Genomic DNA, 14,565 nt, shown 5'->3' on the forward strand with positions numbered 1-14,565 from the left:
GAAGCAGAGTTAACGTTTCGGGTCAGTGACCCTTCTTCGGAACCCTTCCGAAGAAGGGTCACTGACCCGAAACGTTAACTCTGCTTCTCTTTCCACAGATGCTGCCAGACCTGCTGAGTGAATCCAGCATTTCTTGTTTTAGTTTCACTCTCCGCTTTGTGTGTCTCAGCAGTTTTGATTCCACGCTGCCACTGTCTGTTTAATCCCTTGGACGTCAAGTTTTGTAACAAGTCTATTATGTGGTACTTTATCAAATGTTTTTAAAAGCCCACGTACACAACATCTAGATAAGGAAATAGTGTGGCTATTTTAGCTCTCTGTGTTTGATAAATTCAGGCCATCAGATGTCTGCACACCAGTTGACTTTGAGGTTAACTGAATTCTGCCAGGAATTGCTGTCTTTATTATCAATGGCCTCACAGGTATTGGGCTCCAGTTATATTTGTGTACTCCTGCAGTAAAAGGCTTCTGACGAGTCTGCTGGAAGAGTATACACAGCATGCTTACTTAATAGATGTTTTAGAGATTTAACATTCATTTCATGATAAATACTGGAACCTTTCTGATCCAATTAAATTATAAAAACAAGCCAGTTTTTACACATGTCAAAGAATACACATCCCAATATTCGAAACATTTATCACCAGAAATGTTAGGTCACCTCTACAGCATTGGTGTAATTTTAAAATCCTGAGAGACATAATGTAGGTTATCATTAAACTAACTGTACCTTTTATTATATTACTTTCAAATAATACAATTTCATCCAATAATTTATTATAACATTAAATGTTGAATTTGAAGGCTGCCGCCAACATTCATTGTCGTTCATCATGTAGTGGTTGGGGTTGATGTGATATTTCTTCCCCCATCAGGCATTGCTGAAGAGGGTGCATGAGGAAGGATGTCAAGTATTAGCGCTGTCAGAAAGGCGTTTTCTCCACCCTGAATCCGAACCTGTCTTTGTCTCGAGCAAAATGATGGAGGAATGGCAGCAAGAGAAAAAGGCACTGCTTGACACAATTCATTTATTAAAGGACCTGCTTTCCAAGGCAACAGACAAGGGTGATGAGGTAAGTTTACAAAGTTTATGAGGTGTGCCTGTGCCTCATATGGCCAAGGTGTGCAGAACATCTCTGCCCCTTCCTCCCCATTACATACAGAACACTGCACAACTTAAAAGGGTGAGGTCCACAAATATTATTTTCATAAGTGCGAAGAGTATATTCAGAGTTTTTTGCCATTGTATTCTTCGGTACTACTTTGGGAAGTTAAGTGAGCAGAACTATTCTGTTCTTTTTGACAAATCTGCATGGCTCGGAGTTGCAGTTTCCTATTCCAAATGCCAAATTGCAATGTTTAATTACTTTTTTGTTATTGTTATGTGGGTGGCTTGAAGTTTATAGCCCCGAGTGCCGGAAGAGTCAACCACATAGCTTGGCTAGACCAGGTAGGGGTGGCAGGACATCATTGAACTGTTAATGTCAATCTGGAAACCTTTATGATAATTTTCTGGTGCTAGACCAAATTACTAGATTTATTGAATTAATTTTTACAACTTCGCATGGTTAGGTTTGAGTTCAGATGGAAGGGAAGAATATCTGCTGACTTGGAGTAACTAAGTACTTGTGGAGTGATGCAGGGTTCTTAAAGGAATGCCACATGTTGCATTTTCCCCTTCATTGGATATTAGCTAAGTTTCTCAAAAAGATTAGGTAAATTTTACCCATCTTACTGGACACCCCTTTCAATTTACAAGTGTAATACTGACTCCAATCTGTAAGCTTTGTTTGCAGCACTTGCAGTTTGCCAGAAATTACGTATGATTACTTTCCTTCCATTTCCATCAAACTGTACTTCCCTGCAGCATGGATTGGGTGGCATTGCATGCTTAACTGTTAGAATGTTAAACATCCTGTGATTTTCCTGTTTGTCAACACATTTTGCTGAATGAAGGTTGAATAATGCTCCATGTGAGAAGGACAATGTCAAAGACTTAAGTAAATAGGAACAGGACCCCTTGAACCTTGTTCTAACATTCAGTGAGATCATAACTGGTCTGTAACCGAATTCCATATAACCGCTTTTCACCCATATCCCTTAGATTTTTGTTAAACGAAAGGTATTATCAATCTCTGATTTAAAATTTACAGTTGATCTAGCTCTGCTGTACTTGTTTTTGTTTATCAGTTCCTTTATTTTGTTATAGAACATAGAACATTACAGCACAGTACAGGCCCTTCGGCCCTCGATGTTGCGCCGACCTGTGAAACCATCTGACCTACACTATTCCATTTTCATCCATATGTCTATCCAATGACCACTTAAATGCCCTTAAAGTTGGCGAGTCTACTACTGTTGCAGGCAGGACGTTCCACGCCCCTACTACTCTCTGAGTAAAGAAACTACCTCTGACATCTGTCCTATATCTATCACCCCTCAACTTAAAGCTATGTCCCCTCGTGTTTGCCATCACCATCCGAGGAAAAAGACTCTCACTATCCACCCTATCTAACCCTCTGATTATCTTATATGTCTCTATTAAGTCACCTCTCCTCCTCCTTCTCGCTAACGAAAACAACCTCAAGTCCCTCAGCCTTTCCTCGTAAGACCTTCCCTCCATACCAGGCAACATCCTAGTAAATCTCCTCTGCACCCTTTCCAAAGCTTCCACATCCTTTCTATAATGCGGTGACCAGAACTGCACGCAATACTCCAGGTGCGGCCGCACCAGAGTTTTGTACAGCTGCAGCATGACCTCGTGGCTCCGAAACTCGATCCCCCTACTAATAAAAGCTAACACACCATATGCCTTCTTAACAGCCCTATTAACCTGGGTGGCAACTTTCAGGGATTTATGTAGCTGGACACCAAGATCTCTCTGCTCATCTACACTACCAAGAATCTTCCCATTAGCCCAGTACTCTGCATTCCTGTTACTCCTTCCCTCTCCCTCTCAGAGAAAACATGAATGATGTGAGGGTGCTGAAAAAGAAGCACATTTCTTTTGGACTATGAACATAAAGCAGGCCATTTAGCCCAGCTGTTCCCTGCTAGTGGTTATGCTACTCGTGCGTCTTCCCATCTATTCCCATTTAATCCTGCCTACTACTATCAGCATCATCTTCCATTTCTTTCACTCTTATCTACCTTTGCCTTAAAGCAACACTGAGGATGGAGAATGGTGTGGCTGCACTCCCACCTCACCAGTTGTGTACGCAGCAAGAGCATTCACATTTGTGCTACCACTGGACACCGCATGCTTGTTTCTTTTAGTGCTCAGTCTCTTCTTGCTGAATGTTCCCCAAGTGCTTGACCCCTTTGGACGCCTTCTCTGCTTGACAGGCAGCAGCTGGCAATTGCGGAGTCTCTCAAGGCTCTGCATGGTTGTTTCAAGGGCGGATGGGGAAACATGTGGCTGTGTGTCCATGTGCACTGCTTGGATGGGTGCAGGAACAAGTGACTGTGTAACTGAACAGCAAGGAGAGGGTACTGCAGGTGGGGGAAGTGGAGTTTGAACAGGCAGGCATATGTATGATCCATCAGATCATTAAGCCAGGGGGTGAAACGCTCAGGATCCATGGATTGTGGCACGCGACTGATGTCCAGCACATGGCCACCTCCATCCGAAGGTGCTTCCGGGCAATTGTTGGGCAAATTAATTGGCTCCATCTCATCAGCCAGTCCTTGTGTTTATGGCGCATGCACAGAAAAAGGCACTCCCCTTCCGCTCCGCTGCTCCCCCCGACCTCTCTTTCCCCCCTCCCCCCGACCTCTCTTTTCCCCCCTCCCTCCCGGCCTCCCTTCCCCCCTCCCTCCCGACCTCCCTTCCCCCCTCCCTCCCGACCTCCCTTCCCCCCACCGTCCCCCCCTCCCTTCCTCCCTCCTTCCCTCCCTTCCCCCCTCCCTTGAAATGTTTTCAGACCAACTTAACAGGGACTGGAGCACATGTGATGCCCCTGACAATGTAAATATTTTCAGAGCAACTTACCTTGGAACAATCTCCTCTGTCCAATAAAAATGAAGCAAATGTCCAAAATGACTAAATAATTGAGATAAAATGCCCGACGAAACCTCTCCTCCTCCTTCCATTTTCAAAAACTCGCGCCGAAGCTTTCGGAAGATTGACGCACATGCGCACACGGTCTCCGGCCATCTGCGCATGCGCTGCGGTCCGGCTTGCCAGGACCAGTTTGCGCATGCGCAGAGGCCAACCTGGCGTGTTCCCCGAGGAAGATGACGTCATTGCGTGACTGGTCCTGGCAATCCGGACCGCAGCGCATGCGCAGAGGGCCTGAGACCATGTGCGCACCACGGCGCATCCTGATGACGTAGCGTTGTCATCAATCACTTTGTTATTTTATATGTCGAATTTTAATTTTTAAAAAATTTGGAACCTTTTAATGTTAGTATTTTAGTTAGTTAATATTACTTCAAGTTGACTATATCCCCTGGATCTGATTGATTAAACACTGAACGTAATCATATGATAAATTATACACTTTGGTCAAATTAGTTTATTATTAGTTTTAAGCTAATTAATCAAGTTTGTTATTGATTTGATTAAATTAAATGTTTATTTTTAGACTTGCCCTCGTGCCCCTCCTTGTGCTGTGATGCCACTACGCAATTTATTTTCCCCCCATTCTGTTCACATACACATCTCCTGCTCCACTTGATTCCACTCTCAGTCCTGCCCCTTTCACTGCTCCTCTCTTTTTTCACCCATGCTCTTTTCATTAGAATTATGCATACATCATGCCAGTTGTGACATTCAGACAAATCTTTTCCCACCTGACACGCACAGGGGCCACGCAGTGGTTAGCACTGCAGCCTCTCCGCTCCAGCGACCCGGGTTCGGTTCTGGGTACTGCCTGTGGAGTTTGCAAGTTCTCCCTGTGACCGCGTGGGTTTCTGTGGGTGCTCCTGTTTCCTCCCACAGCCAAAGACTTGCAGGTTGATAGGTAAATTGGCCATTGTAAATTGCCCCTAGTGTAGGTAGGTGGTAGGAGAATGGTGGAAATGTAGTAGGGAATATGGGATTAATGTAGGATTAGTATAAATGGGTGGTTGTTGTCGGCACAGACTCGGTGGGCCGAAGGGCCTGTATCTCTCTATGACTATGATACACACATATACAGACGGCCCACCTTCTCATGTACATAACTTCAGTTCTCCACAGTAATTCATCAATATGCCAGCAAGAGTGCTTCAGTACATTAACGTATTTTGTAGGCAGTTTGTTAGAAGTGGCTAATCACTGCAGGCTTTCTAATTGTGGCACATTATTTACACGTTTGATCGTACTGCAGTCAGGTCCGCTTATAGAATTAAATCTCAGTGCACATATCCTTTTCTATCTTTTCCAGTGATGGCGCTTCCTGTTAAATTAATAAAATGTTTAAATGAATTGGAAAAGTCTCTCTTTATTCATTTCAGAGTTGCACTACCTCACTTAAGCCCTTTTTACAAATATTTTTGACTAGATGTGAAAATTACTGAGTAAGCAAATCAGTAATAAAAGCAGAAAATGCTGGAAATGCTCAGGCCAGGCAGCATCTGTGAAGAGAGAAAATGATTTAGAATTTCAGGTTGATGAACTTTCATCAGAACTGGAAAAAAGTTACAGATGTAACCAGTTATAAGAAAGTACAGGGGCAAGGAGGGGTGGCAGGAGTTGGGTGAAAGAACTGTAGGGAAGGTCTGTGTTAAGGTGGAAGGCAGGAGTGATTAAATAACAGAAGGGATGATGCTGCAAGACAAAACGTGGTAGAATTGGGACAATAAAGAAACAACAGCTGGGTCTAGAGGAGGTTTTTTTTATTTGTTCATGGGATGTGGGTGTCACTGGCTAAGCCAGCATTTGTTGCCTATTCTTAATTGTTATTGAGAAGGTGGTGGTGAGCTGCTTTCTTGAACCGCTGCTGTCCATGTGGTGTAGGTACACCCACAGTGTTGTTAGGGAGGGAGTTCTAGGATTTGTGACAAGGGACAGTGAAGGAACGGCAGCATCGTATGTGACTTGGAGGGAAACTTGCAAGGGGTGTGTTCCCATGCGTCTGCTGCCCTTGTCCTTTTAGGTGGTAGAGGTTTGGAAGGTGCTGTCAAAGGAGGCTTGGTGAGTTGCCGCAGTGCAGCTTGGAGATGGTTCACACTACTACAAATTATGCGCTGGTGGAAGAGGTGTTTAAGGTGTTGGATGGGATACCAGTTAAGCAGGCTGCTTTGTCCAGAATGATATTGAGCTTATTGAGTATTGCTGGATCTGCACTCATCCAGGCAATTGGGGATTGTTCCAACATTAGCCTTGTCGACCCTGCAAAAATATCTGGGGGCTTGTGCAAAATTTGGGAGAGCTGTTGCACAGACTAGTCAAGCAACAGCCTGACCTAGTCATACTCAGCAAATCATACCTTACGGACACTCTCCCAGACACCGCCAACACCATCCCCGGGTATATCCTGTCCCACCAGCAGGACAGACCCAGCAGAGATGATGTCACAGTGGTATACAATCAGGATGCGGTCCTGCCAGTGGATCTTGAGGATTCTGCGGAGGCAGCGCTGATGGAAGCGCTCTAGAAGGCATACATGATGGCGGTATAGAACCCGTGACTCAGCGCCATACAGAAGGGTGGTGAGGACTATGGCTTTGTACACAGTGAATTTGGTCTGTGCTCTGAGGCTGTGGTTGCACCATGCTCGTTTGTACAGTCTGCCGAATGCACTGTTTGCTTTTGAAACCCTGTTGTCCACTTCCTTGTCTATGGTGGCATCAAATGAGATGACGCTCCCCAAATAAGTAAATTGCTTAATGGCCTTCAGAAGAAGGAGAAGAAAGAAGGTAAAAGTATTTGTAATTCTGAATGAGCCAAAGGTTTCCCTGATTCCCAGTGTGAAATCACTAAACAGTTTAGGGTTTTTTTTTTGAAGATTTGTTGCACTGTACAAATGTGTGTTTTGGAATGAAGGAAATAACAAATGCAGTTTCAGTTATCCATAACAACAGAGACCATTTTTACTATACTGTAAATGAATTCAGTTTGCATTCCAGTGTTAGCTTCTTGCCGGACTTGATACAGCAGTTAAAATGGAGAAAGACTTGCATTTATATAGTCCCTTTCATTACCTCAGAATATCCCAATGCACTTTATAGCCAGTGAAATACTTTTGCAGTGTGGTCGTTGTTGTAATGTAGAAAACATGCAGCCAATTTGCACACAGCAAGCTCCCTGTGATAATTATGAGACAGTCTGTTTTTGTGATATTGGTTGAGTGATAAATATTGGCCAGGAAACTGAGGATAACTCCCCTGCATTTCTTCATAATAGTGTCACGGGATTGTTTACATCCACCTGAGAGTGTAGATAGGGCCTCGGTTTGACATTTCATCTGAAAGACGACACCTCTGACAGAGTGCAACACTCCTTCAGGACTGCACTGGAGTGTCAGCTTAGACTTTTGTGCTCAAGTCTCTGGAGTGGCACTTGAACCTTTTGACTCAGAGGAGAGTGTACCACAATTGAGCTGCTACGGAAAGAATAGCACAGTTTGAATAAAAGTACTTGACAAAAATCATTATTTATAACAGTTATCCTCTGCATTTTATGATATGAACCTTGAGTTATAAGCATTATTTACTTTTCAGAAGTCTTGACTCCTTTCCCTACCATTTTTGCTTTTACAGGATTCTAAAGGTAGAAGTACTGATTGGAGAGGAGAGTTACTCCTGGCTGTGCAGGCAATCTTCAACCAAGAACAAAATGCTTTCTTGGCTGAATTACGTTCATACGTACAGAACCAGGCTACAGGAGGAGGGAACTCTTTACCTGAGATACTTGAACGCATTCTTAAAGAACAGGTAAGTTCTGACTCCCATTAGCTCTCTGTTGTAATAGCAAAAGTGGTGCTTCTGAAAGAATCTTCATGTGTGGTAAAACTCGCAATTTAGGGCAGTTTTGATGAACCCCAGAACTTTATCTAATTTAAATATAAACAGTAATAGCTCATTTATGAGCCAGTGCAGATGTGGTGAAGCCATTGTAAGATTTTTGTATTTCCAGTGGAAAATCTTTGATATTAAGCAGAGTTTCAGGTGAGCGTATAAATGCAGTTTTGCAAGAGCAATAGAAATTTGTTAGTACAGAAACTCTTTGCCTCTGTAGGTTCTTAGAAGCATTCTGCTTTTTTTTAAAAAAGCAATATGTTGAAGTGAGCAAGTGGCAATCGAAAAGTACTCCAGCTCCTCGTTTTATATTGCATGTGAAATATGGGAAGAGGTGGGTAATCAGCATTAAACTATAGATGCTGGTCACCTTCCAGGTCCTTGCATGAACCTAGACCGTGAGTAGTCTTATTAGATGGAAGACAATTACAGCCAAACTACCTGAGCCATGTGCAAATTGGCGTAGGGTAAATAAGATTAGAGAGGTAAACATGTGTCTCAAAGATTGGTGTGGGAGAAATGGGTTCCGATTCATGGGGCACTGGCACCAGTACTGGGGAAGGAGAGAACTGTTCCGTTGGGACGGGCTCCATTTGAACCATGCTGGGACCAGTATCCTGGCAAATTGTATAACGAGGCTTGTAGTTAGGACTTTAAACGAATTAGTGGGAGGGTTCAACTGAAGGGAAGTTTAAAAAATCAAAAAGACCAGAGAGCAGAGCTGCAGGGTAGTGAAGAGGCGAATGTGATGCGAATCAAAGTGTGACAGGAAGGGACAGAAAATATAAGCAGAAGAGTGCAGCAGAAATTAGAACCAGAATGAGTAATAATGGTTAAAAAGTCAAAGCTTTAAGGCTCTTTATCTGAATGCACACAACATTTGTAACAAGATAGATGAGTTGACAGCAGAAATAGAAATTAATGAGTATGACTTGATTGCTATTACAGAGTTGTGGTTGCAGGGTGACCAAGATTGGGAACTCAATTTTCAAGGGTATTCGACGTTCCGGAAAAATAGGGAAAAGGAGGTGGGGTAGCTTTGTTAATAAAGGAAGGTATCAGTGCAGTGGTGAGTAGTGATATAAGTGCAATAGATCGTGATGTGGAATCAGTTTAGGTGGAAATAAGGAATAGCAAGGGCTTCCCCTTGCTACCTCTAAGTATCTCTAAGTCACAGGTGGGAGTCGTCTATAGGCCCCCGAAGATTTGCCTCACTGTAGGACAAAGTATAAATCGTGAAATAACGGAGGTGTGTAAGAAGGGCACTTCTTATCTTAAAATCATGGGTGATTTTAATCTGCATATTGACTGGACAAATCAGATTGGCAGAGCTAACATGGAAGACTAATTTGTAGAGTGCATCAGGGATTATTACTAATAATCTACTAGGGAACAGGCTATTTTAGATCTAGTAATGTGTAATGAGGTCGGATTAATAAGAGATATTGTAGTTAAGGATCCTCTAGGGGGCAGCGATCACAACATGGTCGAATTTCAAATTCAGTTTGAGGGCAAGCAACTCGGGTCTCAAACCAGTGTCCTCAACTTAAACAAGGGCGATTACAGATGTATGAAGAAAGAGTTGTCTAAAGCGGGCTGGGAAAATAGACTAAGGGGAAGGTCAGTGCATGAGCAGTGGCAGACATTTAAGCAGATATTTCATAACGCTCAGCAAAAATTTATCTCAGTCAAAAAGGACACGATGAGAAGGATGACTACCCGTGGTTAACAAAGGCAGTCAAGGAGAGTATCCAATCAAAAACTAAGGATTACAAAGTGGCGAAAACTAGTGATAGGCTAGACGATTGGGAATTTTTTAGGAGCCAGCAGCGGATGACTAAAATTCTAATAAAGAGGGAGAAAATTGATTATGCAAGTAAATTGGTAAGAAATATAAAAACAAACAGCAAGTATATATACTGGTATATAAAAAGAAAGAGAGTAGCTAAAGTGAGTGTGGGACCCTTGGAGGATGCGACTGGAGAATTGATAACGGGGAACAGGTAAATGGCAGATAATTTAAACCAATATTTTGTATCTGTCTTCATGCTGGAGGACACTATAAATATCATATAGCAGGTAAGCAAGGAGCGAATAGGAGGAAAGATCTTGTTACAGTCTCTATCACGAGGGACAAAGTATTTGACAAACTAATGGAACTAAAGGCAAACCAGTCGCCAGGATCTGATGGCCAACATCCAAGGGTTTTAAAGGAGGGGGCCGCAGTGGTTAGCACCGCAGCCTCACAGCTCCAGGGACCTGGGTTTGATTCTGGGTACTGCCTGTGTGGAGTTTGCAAGTTCTCCCTGTGACCGCGTGGGTTTTCGCCGGGTGCTCCGGTTTCCTCCCACAGCCAAAGACTTGCAGGTGATAGGTAAATTGGCTGTTGTAAATTGCCCCTTGTGTAGGTAGGTGGTAGGGAATATGGGCTTACTGTAGGGTTAGTATAAATGGGTGGTTGTTGGTCGGCACAGACTTGGTGGGCCAAAGGGCCTGTTTCAGTGCTGTATCTCTAAATAAATAAAAATAAATGGTGAAGGCATTGGTCGAAATATGCCAGAACTCACTGGATTCCGGGAGGGTCCCAGCAGATTGGAAAACCACTAATGTTATGCCCCTGTTCAAGAAGGGAGTGAGACAAAAAGCAGGAACCTATGGGCCAGTCAGCCTAACATTGGTCGTTGGGAAAATGCTAGAATCCATTATTAAGGAAGAAATAGTAGGACATTTAGAAAAGCTTAACGTAATCAAACAGAGTGAACATGGTTTTGGGAAAGGGAAATCATGTTTGACAAATTTGCTAGAGTTCTTTGAGGATATAACAAGCAGATGTAGTGTATTTAGATTTCCAGAAGGCATTCGATAAGGTGCCACATAAAAGATTATTGCACAAGATAAGAGCTCACAGTATTGGGGGTAATGTATTAGCATGGATTGAGGATTGGTTAACTCCCAGAAGACAGAAAGTAGGGATTAATGGGTCTTTTTCAGGTTGGAAAGACAAAACTAGTGGAGTGCCACAGGGATCAGTCCTAGGGTTTCAATTATTTACTATCTATATTAATGACTTGGAGGAAGGGGAAGAGTGTAATACATCCAAATTTGCTGATGATACGAAAATAGGTGGGAGGACATAAGGAATCTGCAAGGAGATATAAATAGGTTGAGTGAGTGGGCAAAAACTTGGCAGATGGAGTTTAATGTAGGAAAGTGTGAGGTAATCCACTTTGGTAGGAAGAATCAAAAGGCAGAATCTTATTTAAATGGAGAGAGACTTCAAAAAAGTGCAGCACAGAGGGATCTGGGTGTTCTTGTGCACGTAACATAAAAAGTTAGCATGCAGGTGCAGCAAATAATTAAGAAGGCAAATGGAATTTTGGCCTTTATTGCTAGGGGGTTGGAGTTTAAAAATAGGAAAGTCTTGTTATAACTTTACAGGGTGTTGGGTGTTTGTGAGGCTGCACCTGGAGTACTGTGTGCAGTTTTGGTCCCTGTATTTAAGAAAGGATATACTGGCATTGGAGGCAGTTCAAAAGCAATTCACCAGGCTGATTCCTGGGGATAAAGGGGTTGACTTCTCAAGAATGGCTTAACAGGTTAGGCCTTTATTCATTTGAGTTTAGAAGAATGAGGGAGATCTTATTGAAACGTATTAGATTCTGAGGGGGCTTGACAGGGTAGATGTTGAGAAGATGTTTCCACTAGTGCGGTAATCTCGAACTAGGGGACATAGTTACAGAATAAGGGAACCCTCATTTTAAAATTAAGATGCAAAGGAATTTCTTCTCTCAGAGGGTAGTGAATGTCTGTAATTCTCTACCCCAGAGAGTTGTGGAGGTTAGATCATTGAAAATATTTAAAGAGATAGATTTTTTGAAATCTCGGGGAGTTGAGGTCGATGAGCTGGCATGAAAGAGGAGTTGAGGTCTGGGGCAGATCAACCATGATCTTATTGAATGGAGGGGCAGGCTTGAGCAGCCAAATGGCCTACTGCTGCTCATATTTCTTGTGTTCTTAAGTTCTAAGCTTGAAACTGTCCTTGTCCGCACATCCACAACTTGCAGCATGGGTCGCTGGTGATGGCAATCAAAAGCAGGAACTCTAGCTGATTTTATTTTTTCAATCTTTGCTCTAGCCTGGGTATTGAAACAATTTTTAATGCCTCTTGATGCCCTGTTTGTGGTCTGCTTCATTCATGTTTTACCAACTGAGCCACTATCACAAAAGAAAAAGTACTAGGCAATCTAGTGGCACTAAAGGTTGACAAGCCCCCTGAACCTGATGGCCTGCATCCTAGCTTCTTAAAACAAATGGCTGCAGAGATTGTGGATGCATCAGTTGTAATCTTCCAAAATTCCCTAGATTCTGGAAAGGTCCCAGTGGATTAGAAAACCGCAGATGTAGTGCCCCTATTCAAGAAAGGAGGGAGGCAGGAAGCAGGAAACTGTAGGCCAGTTAGCATAACATCTGTCATTGGGAAAATGCTGGAATCCATTATTAAGGAAGTAGTAGCAGGGCATTTAGAAAATCATAACACAATCTGGCAGAGTCAACCTGGTTTTATGAAAAGGAAATGGTGTTTGACAAATTTATTGGCGTTCTTTGAGGATGTAACAAGCAGGGTGGATGTTTAGTTTAGTTGAGAGATACAGCACTGAAACAGGCCCTTCGGCCCACCGAGTCTGTGCCGACCATCAACCACCCATTTATACTAATCCTACACTAATTCCATATTCCTACCACATCCCCACCTGTCCCTATATTTTCCCTACCACCTACCTATACTAGGGGCAATTTCTAATGGCCAATTTACCTATCAACCTGCAAGTCTTTGGCATGTGGGTGGAAACCGGAGCACCTGGAGGAAACGCACGCAGACACAGGGAGAACTTGCAAACTCCACACAGGCAGTACCCAGAATTGAACCCGGGTCGCTGGAGCTGTGAGGATAAAGGGGAACCAGTAGATGTAGTGTATTTGGATTTCCAAAAGGCATTCAATAAGGTGCCACATAAAAGGTTACTGCACAGGATAAGAGCTCATGTTGGGGACAATATATCAGCATGGATAGAGGAATGGCTAACAGGAAACTGAAAGTCAAGATAAATGGGTCATTTTCAAGTTGTCAAACTGTAACTCGTAGGGTGCTACAGGGATCAGTACTGGGGCCTCAACTGTTTACAATCTATATTAATAACTTGGATGAAGGGACCGAGTATATTGTTGCCATATTTGCTGCTGATAGAGTAGGTGGGAAACCAATTTGTGAGGAGGACACAGAGTCTGCAGAGGTATATAGATAGGTTAAGTGAGTGGACAAAAATTTGGCAGATGGAGTATATTGTGGAAAAATGAGGTTGTCCACTTCGGTAGGAAGAATAGTAAAACAGAATATTATTTATGTGTAGAGAGACTGCAGAATGCTGTGGTATAGAGGGATTTGGGTGTCCTTGTACATGAATCACAAAGTGTTAGCATGCAGGTGGCGTAGTGGTATTGTCACTGGACTGGTAACCCAGAGACCCAGGGTATTCCTCTGGGGACATGGGATTAAATCCCACCATGGCAGAAGATGGAATTTGAATTCAATGAATAAAAAAAATCTGAAATTAAAAAGCTAGTTGAATGATGGCCATGAAACCATTATCGATTTTAGCAAAAACCCATCTGGTTCACTAAGATCCTTTAGGGAAGGAAATCTGCTGTCCTTACCTGGTCTGGCCTACATGTGACTCCAGACTCTCAGCAATGTGGGTGACTCTGTAAATGCCCTCTGAAATGACCTAGCAAGCCACTCAGTTGTACCTAACTGCTAAAAAGTCAATAAGGAATGAAACTGGACAGACCACCTGGCATCGACCGAGGCACCGGAAACAACAACAGCAAAATCAGAACAAAAAAAGACTGGTTGCCCATGGAATCGTCTAGCAATGTAATGGTATCTTAGGGGTCAAGTGTGAATCAGTCATCTAATATGTGGCTGCGATTAGCCTTAGTCTGGATTTAGGTGACGTTCTAGGATTAATTAATATATTTCAAGTCATGCCTATTCCCATCAAAATTTGTCCGTGAAAAAAATTGGTGGATTATTTGAGTTAACTGGCCAGTGTATAGCTTGTCAGGCCAGGAGTAGTGATGTGTGTTATATGCAGTGCAGTTTTTCGACCCTGCAAAGTCCTCCTTGCTAACATCTGGGGGTTTGTGCCAAACTTGGGAGAGCTGTCCAATAAATTATCAAGCAACAGCCTGACATAGTTATACTCACTGAATCATACCTTACAGGCAATATCCCAGACACAACCATCACCATCCCTGGGTACGTCCTGACCCAAAGACAGGACAGACCCAACAGAGGCAGTGGCACAGTGGTATACAGTCGGGAAGGAGTTGCCCTGGGAGTCCTCAACATCGACTCCGCTCCCATGAAGTCTCATGGCATCAGGTGAAACATGGGCAAGAAACCTCCTGCTGATTACTGCCACCGCTCCCCTGCCCCCCCACCCCTCAGCTGATGAATCAGTACTCCTCCATGTTGAACACCACTTGGAGGAAGTACTGAGGGTGGCAAGGGCGCAGAATGTATTCTAGGTTGGAGACTTCAATGTCCATCACTAAGAGTGG

General features: G+C 43.2%; 1 protein-coding gene across 6 annotated transcripts in view; it reads left to right on the forward strand.

The window, feature by feature from the left end:
* The window catches only part of pcnt (pericentrin), a 402,447-nt gene that overhangs the window by 324,930 nt on the left and 62,952 nt on the right, over positions 1-14,565 (forward strand). For all 6 annotated transcript variants that reach the window (XM_068036205.1, XM_068036207.1, XM_068036208.1 and 3 more), the window contains 2 exons: positions 876-1,073; positions 7,687-7,860. In XM_068036205.1, the coding sequence (XP_067892306.1) occupies positions 876-1,073; positions 7,687-7,860 (372 nt within the window). The remainder of the gene's footprint in view (positions 1-875; positions 1,074-7,686; positions 7,861-14,565) is intronic.

This window comes from Heterodontus francisci, chromosome 7 (assembly GCF_036365525.1).
Source record: "Heterodontus francisci isolate sHetFra1 chromosome 7, sHetFra1.hap1, whole genome shotgun sequence".
NCBI lineage: Eukaryota > Metazoa > Chordata > Chondrichthyes > Heterodontiformes > Heterodontidae > Heterodontus > Heterodontus francisci.